We start from the raw sequence: 27,951 nt of genomic DNA, 5'->3' as shown, positions 1-27,951 counted from the left end.
ATTGTGTTCAGTTCTGGGAACAACGTTTGAAGAAGGGCTTGTCATATTGAGAGATCTCAGTTCTACAGTTAATTTTAGAAACTGGAGAAGATAAGATATGGCAGCTATCTTCAAGTAATTGAGGGATTGACATGTGGAAGAGGGAATTAGATTGGTTCTACTGGGGCCCAGATAGTAGAACTAGAAACAATGAGTGGAAATTGCAAAAAAAGCAAAATTATAACAACTGTCAACAAACTTCATATGTGGAATGGGTGAGCTCAGTGCTTTGCTCATAGTAAGTACTTAATAAATGCTTTTTTCAATCATTTATTCAGGAGATATTGAGTAGGTTTTCTTTCATTGAAAATCTTTAGGGAAAGACTAAATGACTATTTGTTGAATAAGTTGAACTAGATTTTTTTTTTTTGAGAATCCTTCCAACTCTTAAATTCTGTTTCTAAATTGTTTTGGTTTTTTTTAAGGTTTTCTCCTATACTGCCAACAAAGAAATCCGCACAGATGACTTATGTTTGGATGTCTCCAAACTTAATGGCCCAGTCACAATGCTCAAATGCCATCATCTTAAAGGCAACCAGCTTTGGGAATATGACCCAGTGGTGAGTCCTGTAATTATTTTAGTTTATTGAATTGAACAAAACCCAAATTGTTGTTAAGAATATAAATGATTATTCATTTTAGTATTAGTATTTTATAATTTATTACTGACAAAGTAAATTCTTCTTATTGAGTTGGAATATGAACTTCCTTTACTCTTATGTGACAAGTAATAAAATAATTACTAACACCTAACTTTTCCTTATAATTAAATCATCATTAAAACAGAGCAGGTATTTACATGCTTAAAAGCCTGTGTAAGAGTGGGTATTTTCCCCATTGGTATTTAGGTTTTACTTAAACTATATCATTACTTTTAAGTCTTATTAACTAATACTAAGTATTCTTTTTTCAAAAAGAATTTTTTCATACCATTCTTTCTGCCTTTCTTCTCCTCATATACATGTATAGATAATAAAGACTTTTATTGATATATAGTATTTTGTTCCCTGGAAAAGCTCAGGTAGGAAAGGTATAATTATCCTTATTTTACAGACAAAAAACAGACTCAGAAAAATTACTTAATTTACCCAAGAGTTGATACTCAAACCCAGATCCATCTGACTCCTTTTCTGTTATTTTTTGTTCCACTAAAATTGATCCAGTCTCCTACATATTGAAATGATCTCCATTTATGCTTACACTGCCATATTTTTTCTATTCTCCTCAGAGTCAAACTTGTTCTGTTGCCACTAAATGCATCACCACTTACCCTGTCTGTCTTCTGAAATCTGGCTTCTCAGTTCTCTCAGAATTCACTGATGATCACTTAATCACCATCTTCCTCTGATAACTTTCCATCATTTGACACTTGACTATTCCTTTCCTAAAACTCATTTCTCTGGTTAATGGGATACCATGCTATCCTGGTTCTCATTTGTTTTCTGCTGTCTTTGAGGGGCCACCTCTATCTCCTCATTCACTTTATCCATGAGACTTTCCCTAATGTTATGGAGGAATGCAGCTCCACATTTGGATTAAAGGACCTATGTGCTACCACCTCAAATAGTTTTTTTAATTGATATGCCAATTAATGTGTTTTATCATATTAATTCACTTTACTGTGTGTATAGTATACTGATTAACTCTGATATTTTATTTTTGGAAAAAAAACTTTTGCAAGCATATATTTTTATTCAGGCAATTAATATTACCATTTCAGTAAGCCTTTAAAAAAAAGATTTCATAAAACTAAACAAAGTTGTCTAACTTTAATTAAGGAGAATAAAGCTAAAAAAGAAAAAAATAAAATTTCTTCTTAGCCTGCAGGGTTTTATTAGAAATGGCAAATGTTCCAAAAACAATAGTTGATTAGAAGTTTAAGAAGCTATAATTTCATAGACAATGAAATATATGTATGCTTGTTTTATTTTAATATTTAAAATAGTTCCTTATACATTTAGATTTAGGGCTTAAAATATTTATGATAAAAATATGCCTCCGAGGATAGAAAGAGTCCTGTGCAAGAGATGTTGTGAAGGTAAAACAGACAGGTCTTGGCAACAGCTTGTATATGTGGGATAAGCAAGAATGAGAAGTGGAGGAAGAAAGGGAGGTTGTGAATGTTGTATGAGGGGGATGTCTTCAACAATACCTAAGTTAAGAAGAGTATAAGGGAGGAAATCATGAGGTCAGTTTGGGACTTAAATTTTTAACATTCTTTGATATTTTATCCCTTCTTCTAGTATATGCTCTGAATTAGTCTAATCTCATTTTTAGTCACACTCTTATCCAGTCTCTTGTCAAATTCTGTCATTTCTTCTTGCAGCCACTCCTTTGGTCCAGGCCCTTACCACCTCACATCTCTACTAAGGAAGTAGAGTCCTTGTGTTCTTGACCCCAGGCCAAAGTGATCTTCCTTAAAACAAGTCGGACTATGTGTTGATCATCTACTCAGTAAACTCTAGTGGCTGCCTCTACTTCTAGGATCACATGTTTAGCTTTTAAGGCTTCATACATTCTGTTACCCTTATACATTTCTAGCAAGTCTAGTTTTCTTTCCTTTCCCTGATCCTCTCCAGTCCTTCGGCACCACCCTCCTTGGTGTTCCATAAACAGGACACTCCTCCTGATCAGTGCAGGTTCTTTTCTGAGCTTATCTCCAGTTTACCCTGCCTAGAGCTTTCGTGTTCTTGGTTGTTGACATGTTGTCTCTCCCATTAGTCCTTGAGCTCCTGGAGGGTTTTGTTGTTTCCCCAGTGCTTGGCACCAGTGCCTAACAATTATGAAGTAATTCATATGCTTTTTGACTTCACTTTCTCAAATAGTTTTTTTATATTTCCTTTCCTATAGTTTTTGAACTTATCAGAAATAAGTTAATATGTGCCTTTAGTTATAAATTTGAATTAAATTATTATAATTTGATAACATAATTAGGAAGCAGTTAGGTGGCAAAGTGAATAGACTTCTGGATATGTAGACTTTAGTTCAAATCAAACTCTAGGCAATTACTTTCTGTTTTACATTGGGCTAGTCACTTCATTTCCCTCACCCTCAGTTTCTTCATCTGCAAAATAAGAATAATAATAATAATAGCATCTACCTCCCATAGATGTTGTAAGTACAAAATTAGATAATATACATAAAGCTCTTTGCAAGCCTTAAAGTACTACATAAGTGCTAATTATAATAATAATTATTATTATTATTATTATGCAGTTTAACAACTTTGCTTTTTGTTGTTTTTCCCCCATAATTGTCCTTAAGTTCACTTTATATTCTTCCCTATAAATTTTAATTTATTCAATTCTATGAGGTAATCCATTGGTTTGATAGATATAACATTAAATATATAAATTAGTTTTAATTACTGACTTTAACTTTATTGGTTTTACCTAGCCATAGCTGATTGATTGTATGATGATTAAACAGTAATGCTGTGATATGAAATTCTAAATCTTTTCCAAGGAAGATATATGTCAGTTCTCAACTCTATACATATATATTTAATCATCACTTATAGAAATAGTGCTTTTTTGGCTGGGTAGTTGATTCTTGGTTATAATTCAAGCTCTTTTTCCTTCTGTAATATCATATTACAAGCCCTCAATGTAGACGCTGCTAAATACTGTGTAAATATTGAAGTACTCTGAAATTAACCTGTTGCAGAGGAAAGGGTCATAAAGGTCTACTTGCCAACTTGAGCTGCATGTTATTGTTGTCCTTTGGGCTAGAGCATTTCAAAAATTGATTAAAATCAGAAAACTGAATATTACTGTAGATGCATATATGATACTGAGACTTAAATTTTTGTTATTTTTATTTTTTAAATTTTTTAAATTTATTTACACATTACTAAAATAGTCTTGTAAGAGTAAATATAATTCTTCCTTCCCCCACAAGAATAAAAAATATTCAAGAAAAATAAAATGGAAAAAAAAATTGCACTTCAGTCTGTGTTCAGATACCATCAGCTGTCTCTAGAATGGATTGCATTCTTTATTATAAGTCCATCAGAGAAGTTGCTTCCATATTTTTTCCCACAATTGCTATTGCTGATTGAATTTCTGTCCATTCATTCCTCCCATTTATTATATTTTTCTTTCTCCTTTCATTTTGTTCTTCCTCAAAAGTGTGCTCTGGACCAGCCAAATGGCACAGTGGACAGAGCACAGGCCCCAGGGCCAGGAGGACCTGAGCCCAAATCCCCTGACACCCAATAACTATCAAACTGTGTGGTCCTGGGCAGGCCACCCATTCCTACCATCTTGCAAAAAAAAAAAACCCAAAACCAAAAAGTGTGTTGTATTTGACTACCATGATCTATCTACCTTTTTCTCTATCACCTTCACCTCCCCCACCCCATTTCCCTGACCCCCTTCCTCCCATCCCCTTCCTCTCCTTTTTCCTCTAGGGTAAGATAGATTTCTATACCCTATTGAGTGTATATGTTGTTCCCTCTGAGCTATTTCCAATGAGAATGAAGGCTCACTCACCCCCTCCCCCGCCTTCCCCACTTATTGCAAAAGCTTTTTCCTTGACTCTTTTATGTGAAATTCTTACTCCCAGTACATTCCTTTTTCAATCATTGACTCCAACTGTATAATATATTATACCTTCATATTCAGTTCCTTCCTGTGCCTTCTCTAAATATGCTCCTCCTTACTGCTCTATTAATTGAGGAGGTTCATAGGAGTTATCAGTGTTATCTTCCCATGCAGGAAAACAAGCAGTTCATCATCATTAAATCCCTTATAATTTGCCCTTCCCATCCACACTCTCTCTGTGCTTCGAGATAAAACTTTCTGTTCAGCTCTGGCCATTTCAATAGGAATATTTGAAATTCCCTTTTTTCATTGAATGTCCATCTTTTCCCCTGGAAGAGGATGTTCAATTTTGCTGGGTAGTTTGATTGTAATTCAAGCTCTTTTTCCTTCTGTAATATCATATTACAAGCCTTTAATGTAGTTGCTGCTAAATTCTGTCTAATCCTGACTGTAACTCCATGAGTTTTGAATTGTTTCTTACTGGTTACTTGTAATATTTTTCCTCTTTGACTTAGGAGCTCTGAAATTTGGCTATAATATTCCTGGGGGTTATTTCTTTTGGATCTCTTTCAGAAAGACATTGGTGAATTCCCTCAATTTCTATTTTACCCTCTGCTTCTAGGCTATCTGGGCAATTTTCCTGTAGAAATTCTTTAAAATTGAAGTCAAGTAGTGACTTTCAGGTGGCCCAATAATTTTTAAATTGCCTCTCTTGGATCTATTTTTCCAGGTCAGTTATTTTTCCAATGAGATATTTCCATTTTCATCTAGTTTTCATTTTTTGGTTTTGTTTGATTGTTTCTTGATTCCTCACAGTCATCATCTTCCCTTGGCTCCATTTGAAGGAGTTGTTTTCTTCAGAGCTTTCTTATCTCCTTGTTTCATCTAGCCACTTCTGCATTTTAAGGTATTCTTCTCCTCTATAACTTTTTGGACTGCTTTTTCCATTTGACCTGAACTGGTTTTTAACATGATGTTTTCTTCAGTATTTTTTCTATCTCCTTGACTAAGTTTCTGACTTGGTTTTCAAGATTTTCCTGCATTGTTCTCATTTCTCTTCCCAACTTTTCTTCTACCTGTTGCGGTCCACTCTGGGCAGCCGGGTCTCAGTTTAATTCACACAACTCTTCTTCGGGGAGCTCCGCCAGACATGTCCCGCATGTTCAATAATGAAAGTCAGCCAGTGAGAGATAAGCAAGGAGTTTATTGCAGGTATATACTACATCTCTGACTCACATAGTTGAAATAAGGGTATATATAAGCCTAGTCCCCTTGTATCAGCATCCCTCATCTCCAAGCCTGTGGAAGTATAACGGGTATGCTGCAAAAGGTCTGTATCCTGGAAAAATGTGGAATCTTCAACAAGATAAAGATGAAAGGTAGAGAGATAAGGAGCAGAACTCCATTCTGGGACACTTGAACAAGATGAGGATGAAAGGCAGAGGGATAAGAATAAAAGGTCCTTCCTGAGAATATTCAACAAGATAAGGATGAAAGGCAGGAGAACAAAGAGAGAGAAGGGCCAGAGCTCCTTCCTGAGTTCAGAGCACTCTGGTATGGACCTTCCTGTTGTCCCAGGTCTCAATGACTCTCAGGATGAACTCCTCATGGCCACATACTCTATCTATTATCCCCTTACATCTACCTCCCTTCCTTGATTTTCAAAATCTTCTTTGAGCTCTTCCATAGCTTTTCTAATTACTATTTTTCTTGAAGGTTTTGAATGCAGAAGTGTGAACTTTGTTATCTTCTGAGTGTATGTTTTGATCCTCCATTGGATCAAAGTAATTATGGTCAGATTCTTTTTTTTTTCCTATTTACTCATTTTCTCAGTCTATGCCCTGGTTCCAGGGTGCTTCTCACCTTTTGAGTGTTATTGGGATACTCCTGCAGGGACCTCAGTTCTTTCAAGTCTTATGAGAGGTTCTAACATTTCTTCTGGTCTGTACTATGGTATGTGGATGACCACAAGCACACCCCTCTGTCCGGGAGCTGTGAGGAGGGTCCCTGCTCCCTTGTGGCAAGAGGGGGGCCCCAGACTGCGACCAGGGCCTGAAATGTGGATAGAACACCAGAGTCCTATCCCAGGGATATAGGGGAGACCTTGATGGTCTCCCCACCCTTACTTTCCATTGGTTGAGTGCTCTGGGAGCAGCTGCCAGGCGGCTCCCTGCTAGGTGGCTCTGTGGGCCTGCTACTGTTTCCTGGGGGCAGGGCTGCACTGAGGGTCAAGCTGTCCTAGACTCCGCACTCTGACAGAGGTTTCCCTGATGATCTTCCAGGTTGTGCTTGGTGTTCCCTGGGTTGGGAAGTCTGGAAACTGCTTCTGTTGCCATGAGCTGGTGCCCCCATGGACTCAGGAGCCTTGTGGGGTGTTCCTGGAACGCTGGAGCTCATTTGCTCCAGCTTGGTGTAATACAGCATAATCCTGGCTATGCTGCTGCCCCTTCTGACCCAGATGGAGCAGAGCCTTCCCATAGGATATTCCAAATTACCTTGGACTGGATAATTATTTCACTGAGTCTTTCTGTGGGTTCTAATTTTAAGGTTTTGGGAATATTTTGAAAGAGCGCTTCTGGGAAATTCTGCCCTCATGCTGCCATCTTGGCTCCTCCCATAAATTTCAAGAGAACAATTAAAACCCATTCACTTGAAAGAAACCTTTTTTGAAACAGCAGCTCACTGGCCCAGCAGAAAAAGACAGGGCCATGTAGTCAGGAAGATGGAAGTTCAAGTGTGACCTCAGATACTTAGTAGCTGAAAAGAGTGACTCAAGTTACCTGAGGGATAATAATAGGGTTATTGTGCAGATCAAATATAAAAAGACTTGTAAGCCCTTTGCAAACCTAATTAGAACTATATAAATGCTAGTTATTTTTGCTATTATTAAAAGACAGATTTTTGAAGACATTTAAGAAAGGCATGATTTGAAGGTTAAAAAGCTTGTTTATATTAGATTCCCCCCCCCCCACAAAAGGAAATAATAATTTAAAGACAAAGAATTACAAATGAAAAAATTAAATAAAAGTGTAATGGTAAAAAATTTCCAATTTTTCTGTTCTTTGACTAAACATTGGGAATTATTCACTATGTGGTCTTCCTAGCTGCTGCTTTGGAAGAAAAATCCCTCATGTTAATAAGACATTGCTGACCTCTAAGTGATCTATTTTATTTATTCTCTTCCTTATTTATCTTGTCCCTACAAAGGATAATTACCATTGATAAACATTTATCTAAGAATAAGCATGCGAGTAGCATCAAATATAGCATACCTACCACCTTAAAATGCGATGATACTTGAACAGTAAGAGTACCTCCAAATATATTTACCACCAAAGTTAATTTAGAATCACAAAGTTGGAAGGTACTTCTTTTAGCCTACAAGTATGGACTTATTAGAAATGTTTGTCATTTTAATGCCTTTCTTAATAATATACCATTTAACTCAGTATTTTTAAAATAATGGGTATTGGGAAAATATTAAGTATGGAATATAAGTATTTCCTAGCAGTCACTGTCTTTTTAAGTTGAGAGAGATCTCATGAGCACTAAAAGTACATAAAAATCTTACTCTTTTTTCCCCCCTTTATAATGGTCAACTTCTTCTTTCTCTTCCAGAAGTTAACCCTGCAGCATGTGAACAGTAATCAGTGCCTGGACAAAGCCACAGAGGATGACAGCCAGGTGCCCAGCATTAGAGACTGCAGTGGGAGCCGCTCTCAACAATGGCTCCTTCGAAATGTCACCCTTCCAGAAATATTCTGAGACATTTATTAAAAAAAAAAAAATTAAGGATTGACTGGGCTACCTCAGCACACATTTCTGCCACATTCTTAAGTAGCAAAAAAAGGAAAAGTGCTTGCCTGCTCTGCAGGATGCCAGGTTTATCAGCCATTAAAACTATGACTCTCGCTTTTCACTAGCTGTGAACCAGCCTTCCTTTCTAAGGACGTGAAACTGCATACTAGTGAAATTGTGCACACTGATGTTTACAAGATTGAAAGAGTCTTTCATCAAAGAATCATTGTAGAAAATATTTAGACAATGAAAACGTAACCAACGAAATATGCTCTCTGGAGAGCTGCACATACTGTTATAGTTTGCTTTTGCACATCAGTAATTTCTGCTGAAAGTGCTATCATAATGAAGAGATTTCCAAGATTTTTTTTCCTGATTAGAACTGGTAACCAGCATATGAAATATTGATAAGAAAAATGAAACAGCTGGAACCAGATTCAGTATCATGAAGTAACATTTTTACAGCAAAAACTATATTAAACAGGGTTTAAAGGAGATTAAATCAAAACTATGAGAAGTACAATTTGTTATAGTATAGTATCAAATTTATATGTAGATTTTATACCTCAGTGGGGAAAAATAACTGATTCCAATGACATTCTTTTGTTTTCATCTGTGTGATAGTCATGGATGCTTTTTTTTTCCTGGGGTGCTGAAATTAATTGAGCTAAAAAAAATTTGGCTCTTTGAACATCAGTTCATTTTTCCACACTTTTTTATTTGTATTTGGTTTGTGGGCTGTTGGAATTGTAACTTTTTTATTGCCTTCTAGGAAATGAAGGTTTAGCATAATGTCTAACGTGTTCGGTTTAAACCAGGCATCTCAGTTGCTCTTGGGTCACCTGGCTTGTGGACTTTTCACAAACAAAAAATTTCTTAGTGCATTTTCAATTTCTTAACTTAACTTGACTGATTATGCTTAATACCCAAGACTCATACTACTGTACTACAGATTTGTTTTCATAGCAATAAATCTTTGGTTATTTGTTTATGATTCCAGTCAACAAAAGGCCTGCAAAAGTGATTTATTATTTGGGTAACTGGAGATAAAATAGTTGAAGGTTTTCTGGAAAACCTTTTTTTTCCTGCTCCATACTCAGATGTGCTTCATTGTCAAGTGCATACTTAGATTAGATTCTCGAATTGTAATGTTGATCTGCTGCTTTTTTTTTTAAATAAAATCTGACAGAAAATGTTTAATTGGCATTTTTTTAATGATAGCCAAAGAAGTGCTTCATATACCAGTCCTGCATTTCTTACCTAAATTCCCTTTTAGTTAAATCCATTTGGATTTTTCTAATTTTTGAACCACAAGATTATCTGAGTTTACAAGTTGGCAGAAACCTTTTAAAAAAACAATACCCAGCCTTTGATATGTACAATTTTTTCATCCTATTTGCAAGATTCATATTTAACCATTATTTCTTTTGTTGATGATATTCTAAGACTCACTGCTGGCAGTGTTATTTCCTGTACTTAACAGTTGTTACTGAAAATAACTTCATCATCAAGGGTACCTGCCATGTTGATTGTATATATATTGTCCAATAATCTATTTAAGTTAACTAATATGTATTGCGCATCCATTAGATCCCCTATACTAGGTGCTCTTGGGTGCACTACAAATCAGAGTATGCAGATCAGGCCCCCATGGAGCTTTCAGCCTACTCTAGAATATGAAACATATCATAAATTGATTTTTTCCTGTCCAACTGGCTTTGTCAATTCCATATTTCTGTGAAACTTATGCTTTAATAATCTAGGCCTATTATTTACAAGTAAATTACGTGACCAAAAATTTATGCTTTAGTAGTGTGCTATAGCCTAGAAATACCCTACTATAAGAGAGCCATGGAGCAATGAGATTTAACTTCTGGGTCATTATTGTTTAGAGTGTGATAGATAACCCCATTGCTTTCTCTTTTTTTTCCTTTTTTTCTTTTTTTTTTTAATTAAAAAATAAAATCCTGAATAATGTCTTGACATTTTAAGATTAACTACTAGTTGTGCCTCAGATTGGTTTCATTAGTGGTATTTAATGGGTTCCCTCAGTTACAGCTCTTCAGCAGGTACTTTCATGATTGCACATCATTCCATACATAAACAGTTGGAAGAAAAAAATTGGAAAAAGAGGGTAAAATAATGAAGACAAGGAAGACAATTAAAATAGTTCTTTAGTTTATTGCCATTTTTACTTAAGCAACATTCTCCCCAACCCACTCCAGAATCTGATATTTTTGTTTTGTCCTTAGTAGCAGTTTTACATACATAGCACTGTGTAATTCTCTGTAAATTTTGGGAACCACATTTACCTCACTGGTCATTTTCAGCTAAAAAGAAATTAAAGTTTTATTTGAATTGTTTTAGAATTCAAAGTATGTTAAAGGTAAGATTCCAAGTAGTTACCCAAGAAAAAGTATGTGACTCTGGCTACCCCTTTTTGACTCAGTTTCTTCATTTGTAAAATGAGGAGGAAATGGCAAGCCACTCCAGTATCTCTGCCAAGAAAACCCCAAATGGGTCATGCTAATTTCTAATTGTTTTTTTTTAGCAAGGCAATGGGGTTAAGTATCTTGCCTGAGGTCACACAGCTAGGTGTGTCAGTTGGATTTGAACTCAGGTCCTCCTGACCCCAGGGTCAGTGGTCTATCCACTGCACCACCTTGCTGCCCCAAGAAGAACCATACTAAACCACAACAAAAGGAAAGAAGGAAGGAAAAAGTTTAGTTGTTTTATGATAAGTATTGTTGGGAGGAGTTTTTGCCTTTTGCCCCTTTTGCCAATCTGTTGCCATTTCTCTTGTGCTCAGAGATTTCTATGAGTAATAATCATCAACATTTACAAATCTTTATCATCTACAAGTGTAATGGAATGTAATTCATTTGATCTAGATCATTTGAATTAATTTTAAAGCATTTAGGTCAAATGTTTCCTTATTATCTCTTTAAATATTTTGATTTTCAGTTCCTCCAGAACTCTTTTGAGTTTGAAGATCATCCTTCTGGATGCAAGGAATAGAAACTAATTGCTGAGAAATTATTTTTTTTCCTATTATCTTCTTAATCCTGCCCTAAAGCAGTGTACTTATTCCTTCCTTATTTTTCATTTCCTCAAAACAGTTTTAAACAAAGGCCATTTATGTTGACTTCTGGTTAATCAAAAGTTAATTCTCAGATTTGGCTTTTTTGATACTGTTATTACAGTTCTTTGCTGTTCTTTCTTTTGTACATAACCTTTCAAACTTATATTTAGAGAATTCCATGTATTTTCACATTGATTTCTTTAAATGTCATTTTGCAGGTCTCCTATCCCTTTTAGCACTGTCTTTGCTTTAAAAAAAAATTTAGATCATCATCTTGTTGAAAGATTATAGCTTTCATTCCCTCATCTGTAAAATGGAGTAGGGCTATTAGGTGATCTGTACCATTATTTTTAACTCTAAGCCCTCTGGCTTTCTAGATATCACAATATCAACAGAGAACCCTAGATGTATAAAGAAGCTTCCACTTCAGACAAGGGCTTGGCTTGAAGCGGGGGGGCTCTTCTCCAAGGAAGACTTTGATTCCTGCCAGGAGGGAAAGCTGGAGAGGAGCTAGACCACCACTCTGCTTCTTCAACATTGTTAGTCTGGGGAATGGGATTGGGTTCAGGTTCACTTTGTCATGCCAGGGAGAGCCTTGAGAATTTCACCCCTTTGACCCCTTTCCAACCAAATAACATTTTTCAAGTTCATAAAAATCAAGCACTTATTTATGGACTAGGCACTGGGGATTCAAAAAGAGGCAAAAGTCTCTGCCTTCAAGTAGCTTAAAAGGGAGAGACAACATGCAGACAGACATATACAAAGCAAACAATGTGCAGGATGAATAGAAAATAATTAAAAAAGAATTAAGAGGAGATAGGAAAAACTTCCTGTAGAAGGTGGAGTTTTAAATGGAATTTGAAACCAGAGAGGAAAGGAGTTGAAGCAGAACCAGAAGTCCTGGAATTGGAAAATGATATGTCTTGTTCATGAAACAGCCAGCAGTCTGTGTCATTGGACTGAAGAGTATGTCTTGGTAGGACGAAAGATAAGAAAGCTGGAAAGGTAGGAGGGGACTAGATTTTGAAGGGCCAAATAGAATTTTGTAGTTGGATCTGAAAGCAATAATAGGAAGTCATTGAAGTTTAATAAGTAGGAGGGTGATGTGGTCTGATCTGTGCTATAGTCAGATCATTTTAGTGGCTGAATAGAAGATGAATTAGAGCAGGCAGACAATTGAGACAGGTAAACCAAGCAGCAGCTCACTGATAATCTAGATGTTAGGTGACGAGAGCCTGTACCAGAACAGTTGCAGAGTCAAAGGAATGAAAGGGGTGATGCTCTAATGATGTTGGAAAGGTGAAATGGACAGAACTTAGTATATAGAGAATAGTAAAGAAATTCATATCCAAAACCAGAGAGAGATATACATAGAATGTATACCAGACAATACAGAAGGAAGGAACTTTCCCTTTGGGAGCAGACTAACTCAACCAAAGAAGAGGGTCCTGGATTTCACCCAAGGAAAAATTCGCTAAAACCTTTCCCCAAATTTTTTTCCTTCAACCTGAAATGGGATTGTTGGCCTCTTCCATCTTCTCTCTTGAAGTTGGATGGCAGGAGTGTCCAAAGTAACTCAACACTTGAAGAGACAAGAAAAAAAACCCAAAAGTTTGATGAGTCTCCATAGGGGGCCTCAAAGGAGACTGACAAAACTTTGAAGCCTTTTGCCTCACCAACTCTGTCCCATCCCTCACACAGTTCAAGGTCTTTATAAGGAGAGAGTCCCATACTAATCTGGAACAGGTTACAGTCAGACCCTTCTGTAGTTGACTATCCTAAAGCCTAGAGCATATGTTCGATTGTGTCCAGCCTTCCTTGCCTGGACTATTTAAAAATTCTGAGATTACAGTGATTTTATCTCAAAGATTTCTTTGTTCTTTCAGTCACCAAACAGTTACATTTGTTGGACTCAATTGTAAGTTATAGTTTCCCTCATTTTTTCATCTAATCTTTTAAAGAAAATTGTCAGAAAAATCAAGAACTTGTCAAATATACAGTGAAATTGAAATTTCACATTATATCTGGATATTTTAATTCTAAATAACTACATCTATTGCTTGCTTCTGTATGTTTAGTTATTTGTGTTAAAAATCATCCAGGTCTTCCATCTGATTAAGCAATAAAAAGTATGTTTCTTTTTTTTAGTTTATTGCTTTTATATTTCAATTAACAAGTATTTTTTATTACTCCATCATTCATATTTCCTCTTCAGTACATATCTGCATAGTTCAGCAAAACAAATTTCCATATTAGCCATGATCAATATGTCTCTCACTTCTCTATCAGGACGTATCCTGTTTCATTTTCATCCTTTTGGACTTTTGATTTTCATTGCATTGATCAGTATTATAAATTATCCTTCTTTAAATTTTTCTCCTGCTTTTACTCACTGGTTCACATCATTCCATAAAGGTTTTCCCAGCTTCCTCTCTAATTGTCCATTTCATCATTTCTCACAGCACAATAAAATTCATATGCCATTTTGTTTATCCTTTCCCCAACAAGAAAACATCTCCTAAGTTTCCATGTTTTAAACTAATATGAAAAGAGTTTTATACATATAGATCTTTTCCCCTCTACTTTCTTAGGATTATGAGTCTAAAAATGGTGTGGTTAGGTATAGCATGCATAATATGATAATTTCCAGGACATAGTTCCAAATTGCTTTCCAGAATGATGTTTACATCATTTACAATTTTACCAGCAATGCACTAGTGAACCTGCTTTCCCACAGCACTCCAAATATTTGTCTTTTCTTACTTGTGTCATCTTTGTCAATCTGATGGGGTAAGCTGGAATCTTAAAGTGGCTCTGATTTGCATTTTTCTAATTTTTGGTGATTTAGAGCAGCTTTTTCATGTCATTATTGATAATTTGGTCTTCTTTCCTTGAAAACTATTATTTCATGTCCGTTGGCCATTTGTCTATTGGAGGAATAGCTTTTAACCTTATAAATATGTATCAGTTGCTTATATATGCTAGCACTGAGTCTTTCAACAGTATGTTTTCCAAAACAAAATCTGCCTTCTTAGCATATTGTGCTACCCCTGTTACTTTATTTTTCATTTGAACTGTACTTAAAACCTATTGCCATATAGCTATTCTCATTAATTTTCTATTACCATCAGTTTACCTCCTTGTATTAACATTTCAAATTCATTTTGCTTATCAGATATTTTGTGCACTTAAATGACAAATGAAATGAGTACTTTCCTGACCTTATTTTCTTCTTGAATTACTGATCATCCACTCTTTTATGCTGCTTCTTTCTCATCTCCCCCATTCCTCCACTCTCATCTTTGGTTTTAATATTTTATTGGGGCATTTTCTTTCAAGTATCAGAGTAAAGTCCATTTGATCAGATCCACAAGTCTAAGACCAAGCATGTTCTTCCTAGTCTCCATAGGATACAACTTGTACCTTTCTAGGATCTCATAAACCATAGTCCAAACAAAAATTGTAAACCTTTATCTTAGAAATTAATACCATTATCAGAGTCAGCTGTTCATATAACCTATTCTAAAGGCACAACTTTTGATTGGAAGAGATGAGACCAACTCTTGAGCACTAAATCCTTTAATCACAATTCAATTGACCAGGTTCATTCTTTCCCTTGTGGATCATCAAATATGACATTTGACAGTTACTTGAGATGCATATTCTAAGAAGACAACATATCTCCCAGTTGATCATGTCAGGTCTATACATGCTGCCTTCAGTAGAGACTCTACTTTTTCTCCTGAATATAGAAAATGGGATTCCTTCTATGTACAGTTTTTTAAAGTGTTCTTTTTCTAATGCTTCAAGATGTCTAAATTCACCAAATCTTAGGGAGAAAGGCTCATTCTTAAGGTATAACTCCAATGACAAGCAGTTTCTTCCAACTCTCATTCCTTCAGTACTACATTTTCCTACTGGCCAACATCAAGCTATTTGTTTTCTTCTTGGCATCCCTTTTGTATTTCCTCTAGGGACATTTCTAATGGAATAGCATTAATATGATCATAGGAATTCTCTGATTTGTGAAACAAAAAATTTTTCTTTAAAAGTACTTAGAATTTTTAAAAAATCAAAATTTAGATATTTTCAATTAGAGCTATTTTAAAACTATCATAAGTTTATTTTGATGGAAAAGAAGAATTCTGACAGGTAAATAGAAAAAGGGTTTAAAGTTTTGATTTGGGAAATCAGTGTACACAAATTAATAGAAGCACAAGAGGCATGGCAAGGTAGATATTAACTGGACTGGACTATACTAATTGCATTTTCCCTGGTCTCTACAAAAACCATCTCTTGTGTATCAGAATGAGAGTGTACTGTAGTTAAGATTAATTAAACTAAGGCTATGTGGAACTAGATTCAGATTAAAGTCCTATGATATTCTGAGGTCAAGAGCCTCCAGTGGTTCCCTAAATTACTTCAATCATCAGAAATCAGGAGCAATATGCATTTTCTATACTAGGACTAGAGTTTCAGGAGGGGGGAGCAAAAAGATAAAAGGAGTAAATGGAGGCTTATAAAGTAAGTACAACTACACATGGCTTAAAGATGAACAGTTATCAGGACAGGAAGTAAAGTACCTGTTGAACAGCAGCATAGTCCTCTAGCAGAGAAGGGCTAAGAGGAACTAGTAAAGGAGTGTTTATGCAGAAAAGAAATAAGTTAACAGGATGGAAGGTTTGGGGGTAGAAGGGAGAGAATAACAGTACATATAGAGGATAAACCCAAGATGACTATTGCGAGAGTTCTTAACCTAATATCTAAGAACAATTTTTAAAATTTCAATACTATATTTAAGCAAATTTTCTTTCCTTTGTAATGCTCTTTTTATTTTTAGCCCTAAAAAATCATTATTCTGAAAGAGGATCCATATTCTTCATCTTACTACCAAAGCACTCCATGACACATACAAAAAAAGGTGAAGAATCCCATATGTAAAGGGAATATATAAAGCAAAGGAGCTGCCTTTTGGAGGGTGAGGGGAAGAGAGGGAACACATACCTATTCTGTGTAGTCCTAATACATATACTGGTAGAATTTTGAAAGCACAGGACTGACCTCATGGAATCCTGCTACCTCCAATTGAAGGGACCAGGAAACATGAACTCTGATCATGCTTATTTAGATTCAGAATATGGGCTTAGTCATAAAAATATTCTATGTATTTATACAAATTGTGTGAAATGGGGTCAAATCCCTTCTTTCCTCAAGGATGTGAACCAAAATGGAAGTGAAGTTGAATGACTGGTGGATGAGTGAGTGAAAACTCACCCAATCCTCTCCACTTACCCAGCCTCAGATGATACTTCACACCCCAGCAAGCCATCCACTAGGATACCAGACATCTTGCCATCTACCCTGCATAGCAATTACTGTCCTATCACTCAAATCACAGTCCTGATTATCTGTTGAGACCAAGATGGGAACTACCTTCCTTGGCCTCTCCACCCTGATATGTGTCATTCCCCAAATGGAATGTCAGCTCTTTGTGGCAAGAATTGTTTCACGTTTCTATTTGTTTCTATAGTATCTAGCATAGAGTAGACCTTTATCAGTGTTTTTTGAATGAATGGGTGGATGGATGAATGAATGAATGGTGAAGTTTCTAATATTTAGGAATATGTGATACTGTGGAAAGAATATTGGACCCAGAATGAGGACACCTGAATTTTAATCTCTTCAGTACTTATATAGGCACTCAGCCTCCCCAAGACTCAGTTTACTCATAAGTAAATTGGGAGTGCTAATACTTTCATTACTTAAAATAAGGAAAGAAATGTTTAAATCTTAAAGTACTACAGAGATGTAACTTGTTATTATTTTCATCATGTTTTTAGAGAATTCCTGGTCTTGGAGTGATTGAATAAGTTCTAATTTATTAACAGTATAAATATGATTTTATTGTTAATTTATAAAATTAATTTAATAATTCTTTTACATTAAAGCTGAGGGTTATCTTTCCAGTTAAATAAGCAATATTAGAAAACATAAGAATAGAAAAGAATGTAGTAACTAATAAAAATAACAGTTTAAGAAATTCTAGAGGGATATGAAGGGACTTGGAATCAGGAAGACCCTTCTTCCTGGGTTCAAATATGACCTTAAAGCATTTACTAGTTACATGACCCTGGGCAAGTTGTTACCTGTTTGCCTCTGTTTTCTCATGAGCTGGAGAAGGAAATGACAAACCACTCCAATATCTTAGTCAAGAAAACCCCAAGTGGGGTCATGACAGTCAGCCACAATTGAAATGTCAATGATAACAAGAATGAAGCAAAAGAGGAAAGTTCTTGATTTAGAAAATTTTTTAGTGCTCTGTTGAGTTTGTTTTTGTTAGTGGTATATAGAATGTGGAGCAATGTGAAAGAAATTTTTTTAAAATCTTAAAATGCTATATTATCATAATGATTGAATTTGGTTCCAAGAAGAAAAAGGACTTCCTTCAATCCTTTGGCCTACTGACACTACATATAGGTATGTGCCCTGGAGATGGGAACAAGGAGCCATATATAAAAAAAATTCCTCATAGCAAAGAACTAGGGGTAGGGGCAAAGGAAGTAGGTGCTCAAGAACTGGGGAATGAATAAAGTGTGTTCTATGAACGTGAACCCCTAAAGAGAGGAAAAGGGAAATTATGATGCTATAGTTATTAATAAAATATTTTTTATTTTAGCCAGGAAAAAAATCAGACCCACTTAAATGAATGACCCATCACTGAACATCAGACATAGATTCCCCACTTTCTGTGAGGAAAAACTATTACCCTCTCATATGAGTCTTTGAGATCTGGTTAAGATTTAGAGTGATGGACAAAAGAGAACATTGTGTGTAGGTGTGTGTATTTCTGGATCTTCTGGTTGCTCATACTTTCTTTTCCTAAGATTGTTATCCACATTGACCTAGATGCATATGCGTGTATGCATATATAGTATATCTACATCATACACATAATAATATTTAATAATAAACAATATGAAAGAGCTTGAGCACATATTTTAGGATCTCACAGGTATGACCACTATATTATGTTTCTTTTCCTGTTGTATTATTACCCATTTTGCCCTAGCTGTATTCATCTATGTATATTATATTGTACATATTGTATATGTTATACATTTAATGTATAGATTATACATTTGTATATGTATATATTATACATTGAATAATGGACAGCATGAACACATTTTATGGTCACCTAAATATGTATATATATATATAATGTGTATACATAATATACATATATATATATAAATATGTTTATATGATATTGTGTGTATATGTGTATACATGTTATAATGAAATAATGAACAGCATGAATGCATATGTTCAGGGTCACTCAGATTCCTGGCTATATGATGTTTCTTTTTCCTGAGATATTGTTATCCACATTGCCCTAGATGTATATAAATGATTATATATAATATGTGTGAATATATGTAATAATGGATAACATGAACTCAAGATCATATATATACAATGTATATATTTGTATATGTGACCTTGAATTCTATGTCCTTTATTATATATATTTGTATATGTGTATATGTATTTGTGAGGAAACTGAGCCAAACAAAAGCAAAGTAAATGATGAGGAATTTGAACTCCGGTCTTCTTGACTCCAGGTCCAATATCTTATCCACTGAGCTTGCCAAAAGTTGGTGAGATATTCCGGTAGGACTAATGCCTCTGGCGTGAGGACTTTCAGATGTCCATCTGGCACTCGACTCTCACCTCTGGCTCGGAGAAGCTGTAACATGGGTGGCCACACCCATCAGATGGGCTAAGCCAGGTTAAGGGTCAGTGAGTGAGTTAGAGGGATGTCTTTCCAAAGCATGTGGAGATCTCTGGCAGAATTAGCGGATGAGAACAATTTTCCCCAACTGTGGCTGAAGCAGGTTCCATAGAGCTTGGGCAGATATTGAAGATGCCAAGGTCATCTGTTGCTTCATGGGCCATCCCTGCTTGCCTTGACTTTTCCCTTGCTGTTGGACTTTTGGTGATTGGAAGAGCAAGTGGGGCTGACAACTTTGTGCAACTTTGCCTCACTTAAATCCAGTCCACATGTGAGTCAAGACACCACCGTTAGATGTCATCGGTCCTATTTCAGGGAAAGGAAATACGATATGAAGAAGCAACCAAAGGATCTGGGTGACCCTGGAAAACCATCCTCTTCTCTGGACCTCTACTTTTTAACCTCTAATATGAAGTGGTTGGACCAGAATATTCCAGACAATGAGCATTTAAATATCTAAGCTCTTTAGATATAAAGAAAGGCAAAAGGAAATCCCTCACGATGTAATGGGGGGAAACAACAGTAAAGAGGCATGGACCCAGAAGAGATCAGTTTCATCCAGTTCTGTAACTAGCCAGTGGGAAGTATCTATCCTTTGTTATACCATCAGGGAAGATCAATGAATGAAAAAAAGTATTAAGTATGACCTTTATAGGAATGGTATAGTTGCTTTGATTATTGCCCTCAGAGCTGGCATTTAAAAGAGTGAGGATAAGAAGGTGATATGGAGGTGGCCAGGAAGTAGGATGGGCCTAGATCTGGGCAAGAGAGGATGAATGAAGGACCCTGGTTGTGGGAGTCTGAGTTCAGAGTCAGAGATAGAGGCTGGTTCATATATAGTTTGGCAATACCTGGAGGTGGGAGGAAGCATGGTGTCTTGGGATGTGCACTAACACCCAGGAAGCCTGGATTCTGGTCTTAGCTCTGCCATCAGTTTTTTTAAGGCAGTGGGCACAAATTCGACTTGTATTCCTGAAAGAGATAAAGCAATAATTTTGGGGTTTTTTTAAGTTAAAAAATATTTTATAAATGAAGAACTCTAGAGAAGTAAAAGGAAAAAGAAATGAGAGGTATGGAAGAAAGACTCAGAAAGGATATTAATAGCTTGCCCAAGCACAACTTTAAAAGTTAAAATGGGCCAAATAGAAGCCATTGACTAAGACACATCAAGAAATACCAAAACAAAATCAAAAGACTGAAAAATAAAAGAAATGGAAAGTATCTCTTAGCAAAACCAATGAACTGGAAAATAAATCAAGAACAATTTCTTTAAATTTATTCATCTAATGTTCAAATGAATTAAACTGACAATGACATCCTCAATAGTTCAGAATTCCAAATCTTTTCTCCTCTCTCTTCTCTTCTCCCTCCCCAAAACAGCAACTAATCTGATATCAGTTATCCATGCACAATCATGTTAAACCTATTTCCACACTAGTCATATTGTGAACAAAGAATCAGAACAAAAGGGAAATACATAAGAAGAAAAAAAACAAAAAAGAAAATAGTATATTCCAGTCTGCATTCAGATTCCATAGTTCTTTTTCTTGATGTGGATGGCATTTTCCATCATTATGCTTTGGGGGAATTGTCTTTGATCACTATATTACTGAGAAGAGTTAAGTCTATCATAGTTGCTTAATCACATAATGCTATTGTTAATGTGCACAATATTCTCCTGGTTCTGCTCACTTTATTAGCATCAGATCGTGTAAATATTTACAGATTTTTCTGAAATATACCTGCTCATCATTTCTTATAACATAAAACATCCAATCACATTCATATACCATAACTTATTCAGCTATTCTCTATTTGATGGGCATCGCCTCAACCTCCAAATCTTTGACACCACAAAAAGAGCTACTTTAAATATTTTTGCATATATAGCTTCTTTTTCCTTTTGTATTATCTCTTTGGGATAAAGAATGGCTTGATAATATTAAGAGAAGAATAGATTCTCTCTCATCACATTCAATTTGGATCAATGTATACCATGGAAACAATGTAAAGATTGGCAAATTGCCTTCTGTGGGGGGGGGGAGGGAAGTAAGATTAGGAGGAAATGGTAAAACTCAAAATAAATAAAATCTTTTTAAAAAGAGAAGAATATAAAGGAAGGAAGGAAGGAAGGAAGGAAGGAAGGAAGGAAGGAAGGAAGAAAAAGAAAGAGAAGAATATGCTCTGAGGGAAGGGGGGAGGAAAAAGAGAAATTCGGAGAAATTATCTCATATTCAAGTAGACTTCTATACAAAGAAGAAAAGAATAGGGAAAGTAGTTGACATTTGAACCTTACTCTCATCTGAACTGGTCAAAAGGAACAAAGATTGCATATGTGAATACACACACACGCACACACACACATCCCTCAGAGGTACAAAAACACATTTCAGAGTGTTTTTAATCTTAAACAAACCAAAACAGGTGACCTCTAAGGTTCCTTCCAGACTATAAAGATGAACAAAAATATAGCTCTGAGGTGGAAAGAATGAGATGCTGAAGGACTACTCCACAATATGTATATGATGGAATATTATTATGTCAGAAATTATTTATATGAACTGATGCATAAAGAGGTGAACAGAATCAGGAACATCATTTATACAAGACAATATAACAATATGGTAAAGAAATAACTTTGAAAGAACTGGGGTCCCTGATCAGCATAACGATCAACTATAATTTCATACTACTTGCCTACCAAGGAAGATTTGAAAGACTCTTGGAAAATAATACATTGTTTGTTAGTGATCATTGTGCAAATTTTGTTTGATTGACCATATATGTTTGTAAGAGGAATTTAGTTTTTCTTTCATTCTCAACAAAGAGAAGGTGGAATGAGTTTGGAGGGGAAAAAAGAGGATGGATTTTTGTTGATTGAAAGAAATAAAATGCATGCATGTATATATTAAATTTTAAAACTTATTGTATTTTATAGATGTCAAATATAATTATTATATCATTATTTTCAAAACATGAATTGCCTGGGCATGAAGATGGTTTTTCATTATCACTAGGTCTGAGCAAGTTGCTTCTGAGATTTGACAGCAACAGAAACAAATCACAGGAAAATTTGTGGAAGACATTACTAAAGGATACCTTTGGTCCCTGAGATCCTTTCCAGGTCAAAGTCTTTGGACCTATCTAGAATGAAAGAATTATAGATTCCCTTTTTATGCTTAAATTTTTAAATTAAATTTTTTTATTTTATAATTTTCCCTCAATCTTGCTTCCCTCCCACTACCCCCTCCCACAGAAGGCAGTCTGATAGTCTTTGCATTGCTTCCATCCTATACATTGATCAAAATTGAATGTGTTGAGAGAAAAAAACCATATACTTAAGGAAAAAATAAAATATAAGAGATAGTAAAACTACATAATACATAAGACAACTTTTTTAAAATTAAGGATAATAGTCTTTGGTCTTTGTTTAAGCTCCACAATTCTTCCTCTGGATACAGATGGTATTCTCCATCACAGGTACTCTAAAATTGTCGATTATTGCACTGATGAAATGAGCAAGTCCATTAAGGTTGATCATCAACCCCATGTTACTGTTATGGTGTACAATCAATTATAGGTATTCTGTAGAGACCATACCCAGGATACTTACTGTGAGCCAAACCTTCTAAAATAATCTAGAGCAGGGAGTTCCAAAGCCCAGGCCATGGAAAGATTTCAAGGAGTCCATGAGCTAGAAGTGAAAAAAAAAATTTACATCATATTTTCACTTTCTTTTGATTTGTTTTGTAATCATATCATTTCGTTTTATGCAATCAAGTACTTTCTGAGAAGAGATCTGGAAGTTTTAGTACACTGACAAAGGAATCCATTAATATGAAAAAGGTTAAAATTCTCTGGGCTAGATTAAGGAGATTCCATACTAGGTCCGTTAACCATTACTCATGGTTGGACTCACTGTGATGATATGATGATGATGTTTGTCCTTCATTTTCAAAGAAGACTATGACATCAGGGAGGTGATGCCATGACAAGCATGACAGTAAAGCATTTACTAGCAATTAAAAATAGAATAGGCCATCTTTGGAAGTAGTGGATCCATTTTCAGTGAATTGGATTTGAGCGAGGAGGTACTATGCTAAATCACCAACCTCACTTTCTCCTCCATAATCATCTGGGTCCAGTGGCCAGATATGAATCAGGATGATGGAGATTGCCTTGGATTCAAGATAATCAGGGTTGAGGTCACTTGCCCAAGGTCGTTTAACTAGTAAATAGCATGTGTCTAAGGTCTCCTGATTCCAGGGCTGCCAGGGACTCACTGTTGGTCTGATGAATACCAAACTAGTCAATTCTTAGTGATAGGAAAGAAGGCAATGATTCTTTGAACGATGGATCATCCTAATCAATAGGAAAACAGCTTGGTCTGGTGGCAGTTACCAAAAAAATCCAACACTATTTGTGACAAGCATAATTGTGTTCCTCTTTTATGCAAGAAAAGTAAGCTCTAGATCAAGAAAGAAGATGATGGTACCTCCAAGAAAACATTGAAAAATATTTTGGCAAAATAACATTTAAGAATTTGATCTCAAGCTTTATAACTCTTGGTAAAATAATCAAGTATTGTTAGTTGATCTTTTTATATGTAGTATTAACCCATTGAGACATGCAGGGGAAAAACAAAACAAAACTTGGAACTTGAGATGAGATCTAGGCTTTATCAGATAGATACTTGGGTCCTGGTTTAGTTTTCTTACTCCAAATGCACTTAACCCTTAGTTTAACATTTTGAGTTCCCTGTTCCTCCTCACTTTAGTTTATTATGTCCTCTAGTCCCTTGACCTCTCTTCTTTATCGTAACCAAAGGGATGGGCTCATTTTAGGCCTTATTGTTACTCAAGTCTTTTCTACCTCTAAGATTCTAGATTCTGAAATTTCCTCAAATTCTCAATAGTTTTCAAATATTTGAAGACTTTTGTGTAAAAGTGAAATTAGATTTATTCTGCTTAGTTTCAGAGAGTGGACTGGGAACAGCAATAATTGATACTGAGATAGTGCTTAAAAGTATACCAAGTGTTTTATTTACATCCATTTTTCTCAGTGAATCTTCACAATAGATGAGGAAAGGAAGGAGGTATAATGTGAGAACAGCAGCTCTATTTACAAAAGAGGAAATAGGATGGAAGTTAGAGAGAGGTCAATTTCGACTTGATGTAAGTAAAACATTTACTAACAATTACTTCCCCAAAAATAGAATAGGCCTTCTTTGGAAGTAGTGGATCCATTTTCAGTGAAGTTTTTTCAAGCAAAGGCTTTTCTGGTTTAAAGATAGGTTGGATTGGACGATCTCTGAGCTATTTTCTAACTTGGGTTTCATTGATTCTCTGGTTCCCACTATAAGGTCTAGGCCCTTAATCCTGCCCTAGTCTACCAAGATTTGTTCTGTCAATTATTTTATTTGCTTCACAGTCTTGATCCTCTAGATAACCAATTCAACAAGACACTATCCTCCAGCTTTCAATCCCATGCCCCCTTGTCACTGTTCACACTTTGTAAAACTTCAGCCCTGGGTCACATCACCCTCCCCCCATTCACCTTCTTTACTCCTGTCCTTGAGCTCAGTCAATACAAATTTACATGGCCAAATATCAATGCAACACTCACCGTTAGGTATATGTAACAACTCTTTGATTCATTCCTGATTGACCTTCGAGATACTCTCCAAATTATTTCCTTTTATATCAAAATCCCAACTCTACTTCAATTATCTCTCAGTGAGTCACCTCATAGTCTACTCTGCTGAGCAGACTGAGATCATCCATTATGTGTTCCTTAACATTCTGTCCTACACACTTCAAAACCTCTTGATACCATTACTTCTTATCCTCACTTGTTCCATTCTCAGAAGATAAAGTAGCCCTTTTCCTTGCAAGACCCTTGAGCCTATCCTCTCTACTTCTGTCTCCTTCAAGAGTTTGCCTTATTGATCATTCCCTCTTTGGATGTTGAGGATGCTGATGAAAATGATAATAGACATAAGAGCAATTTAAGGTTTATATGGTTTTATATATATATATATATATATATATACACACACACACACACATATATATATATATATATATATATATATATATATCTTATCTCATTTGATCATCACAACAACACTGAGTTTGGCAATCTAGGTCTTATTTTTACTGTTTTACAGATGAAGTTAAGTTCCAAGTTCACAAAACCAAATCCCATCTTTAGGTGGGATTTGAACCTAAGTCTCTTCCAACCTCAGGTTCAACATTTTTTCTACTATACTGTCTTCTTTCTTGATATCTATAATCATGCAGGTCATTCTTTAAAAAGACTTAAAAAATAACTTTCTCTTCTTCTTCTTGTATATATTTTGTATATATTTTCCAATTCATTTCTAAATACTGGAAAGAGAAGCCTATGTAGCACTTACTGCCTCTATATCCTTATCATCCTTTAACCCTTTGTAATATTGCTTCCAACTTCACCACTGCACTTTTACACAGAGGTTACCAGTAGCTCCCTAACTGCCACATCTGATGGTCTTTTTTTAGGGTTTTTTTTTTTTTGCAAGGCAAATGCCACTTAAGTGGCTTACCTAAGGCCACACAGCTAGGTAATTATTACGTGTCTGAGGCTGGATTTGAACTCAGCTACTCCTGACTCCAGGGCTGGTGCTCTATCCACTGTACCACCTAGCCTCCCTGATGGTCTTTTTTTCTGTCCTTTCCCTTGACTTCTGTTGTCCAGTCCAACTCCTGGACACTTTTGCTTTTGTCTTCTGTGACACCACTCTCTCTCCTTGTTTTCCATCTTCCTGTCTAACAGATGCTTCTTGATTTATTATTTTCCTGTCATTCTCTACCCTCTCAATACAAATAACCTTCTGTAGCATACTTTTTGCTTTAGATCATGTGTTATTATTAGGGAAAAGCCATCAGGAAAATCTGTAGTTCAAGTTAATCACTTGCCTAAGGCAGCTTTCTCTCTCCCTTCATCATCCCTCTTTTCTGGGGGGTCTGAAGGTCCCACTCCCTCATCTTGGTCCCTGGATCTTCCTGCCTAACAATGTTGAGCAACTGAGATCCTAAAAGAGCTTCAGGTTACTGTACATTGTATTCTCCACCTCTAGGAATAATTCCTTGTGGATTGAAATAGTCCTCAGAATGAGAATAACTCATTGAAAGGAGACAACAACCTTGATGTACCAACTAAAAAGTGTAGAAGAGTAAATTGTATCTTCCAGTTAAGGTAGTGGAGCAATAGGTTCAAGAAGAGTCTTACCTGGTAGAGTCAAGATAGTGGAGTACACCAAGAAACAGAACCTCTCTCCTTCACCAAACCTCCCACACAAAGATCTACAAAATGCACCAGACTGAATTATCAACAGGAAATCCAAGAAAAAATCATGGTGAGTAATTTTGTCACTCCCAATCTGCCTAGGAAGGCAGAGATGCTGACAACCGTTCGGCCAGACACCTGCCACACTGGGAGCATTTCAACACCCAGGGAAGTACATGAAGGCCAAACCTAAACTCCAGGGCATGAAGAGATCTCAGGGGGTACCTGAACTAGGGTCAGAAGCAGAAAGACTTTGCCATCTTACAGCTCTGCCAATTATTTACCCAGTCCCAAGTCACAGATTCAGGGCAAACTGAGGAGGGGACCTGCATTTAAGGATAGCAGAAAGAAGGAGCCTGAATCCTAGATCCTAGTTTTGCAATGAGTAAGAAACAAAATCAGAAGAAACCAGTAACTGTGGCTTTGATCTCAGGAACAGAACATGGACTTGGTTTAACCCTCTGCTGCCAGCTGAAGCCCAGATTGGAAAATAACCATGGCAGAAATCCCAGAACAAAGATAAGCTTGCACTTAGTCATTGTTGAATCTACAGAGCCTCCTAGAAGGTTATTAGTGTCATAGTTCAATAGCAGTCCACTAAAATTTCCAGTCAAGGACAAGCTGACGAAAGTCTTGCTCACACCCAAACCTGGGTCAGAAATTTACAGAAATAAGACCAGAAAGAAGGACGTGAACTTGGGAAAAATAAGCCTTGTCTTCAGGCTTGGTACTCTATCCACTGCACCACTTAGCTTACAGAAGAAAAATAGTTCCCTGAAAAGAGAATAGACTAAAACAGCAGCTAATGACTTTATGAGACATAAAGAAATATTAAACCTAAATCAAAAGACTGAAAAAGGGGGGGGGGTGACTAGGTGGTACAGTGGATAGAGCACTGGCCCTGGAGTCAGGAGGACCTGAGTTCAAATCCGACCTCAGACACTTAATTACTTAGCTGCGTGACCTTGGGTAAATCACTTAACCCCTTTGCCTTGCAAAAACCTTCCCAAAAAATCCTGGAAAAAAAGACGAATGTGAGGTATCTCATAGCAAAAACAATTGGCCTCAGAAATAGATTAAGGATAGTATAAGAATCATTAGAGAATCTGATAGCAATAACCAAAAAAAGAGCCAAATATAGGTTAAGAAATCTTAAAACTTCCCTGATCTCTTAGAATCAGAGTGCAAAGTAGAAATAGGGATAATTCATCAGTCACCACTACAGGGGGAAAAATGAAATCTCTCAGAAATATTATAGCCAAAATACAGAGACCTCAGATTAAAAAAAATAGTGCAAGTGATCAGAAGGAAAGAATTCAAGTGCTGAGGAGCCACAGTCAGGATCATAAATGATTTAGTAGCCACCA

General features: G+C 36.0%; 1 protein-coding gene and 1 long non-coding RNA gene across 2 annotated transcripts in view; one reads left to right on the top strand and one right to left on the bottom strand.

The window, feature by feature from the left end:
* GALNT1 (polypeptide N-acetylgalactosaminyltransferase 1) overlaps positions 1 to 15,166 on the top strand; it is a 159,274-nt gene extending 144,108 nt beyond the window's left edge. The window contains exons 11-12 of the mRNA XM_074199497.1: positions 465 to 599; positions 8,202 to 15,166. Coding sequence (XP_074055598.1) covers positions 465 to 599; positions 8,202 to 8,348 — 282 coding nt within the window. The 3' untranslated portion in view covers positions 8,349 to 15,166. The remainder of the gene's footprint in view (positions 1 to 464; positions 600 to 8,201) is intronic.
* A 3,820-nt stretch (positions 15,167 to 18,986) lies between these two features.
* Positions 18,987 to 22,948, bottom strand: LOC141496920 (uncharacterized). The gene is made up of 3 exons (XR_012471193.1): positions 22,872 to 22,948; positions 20,110 to 20,230; positions 18,987 to 19,564 (listed from the first exon to the last, which is right to left on the bottom strand). It is a non-coding gene; the product is annotated as an uncharacterized LOC141496920 (long non-coding RNA).
* Between the last annotated feature and the right edge of the window lie 5,003 nt (positions 22,949 to 27,951).

Source organism: Macrotis lagotis, chromosome X, assembly GCF_037893015.1.
Source record: "Macrotis lagotis isolate mMagLag1 chromosome X, bilby.v1.9.chrom.fasta, whole genome shotgun sequence".
In the NCBI taxonomy this organism is placed as follows: domain Eukaryota; kingdom Metazoa; phylum Chordata; class Mammalia; order Peramelemorphia; family Peramelidae; genus Macrotis; species Macrotis lagotis.
The sequence above is the reverse complement of the archived record's forward strand: the minus strand, read 5'-3'. Positions and strand labels throughout refer to the sequence as shown.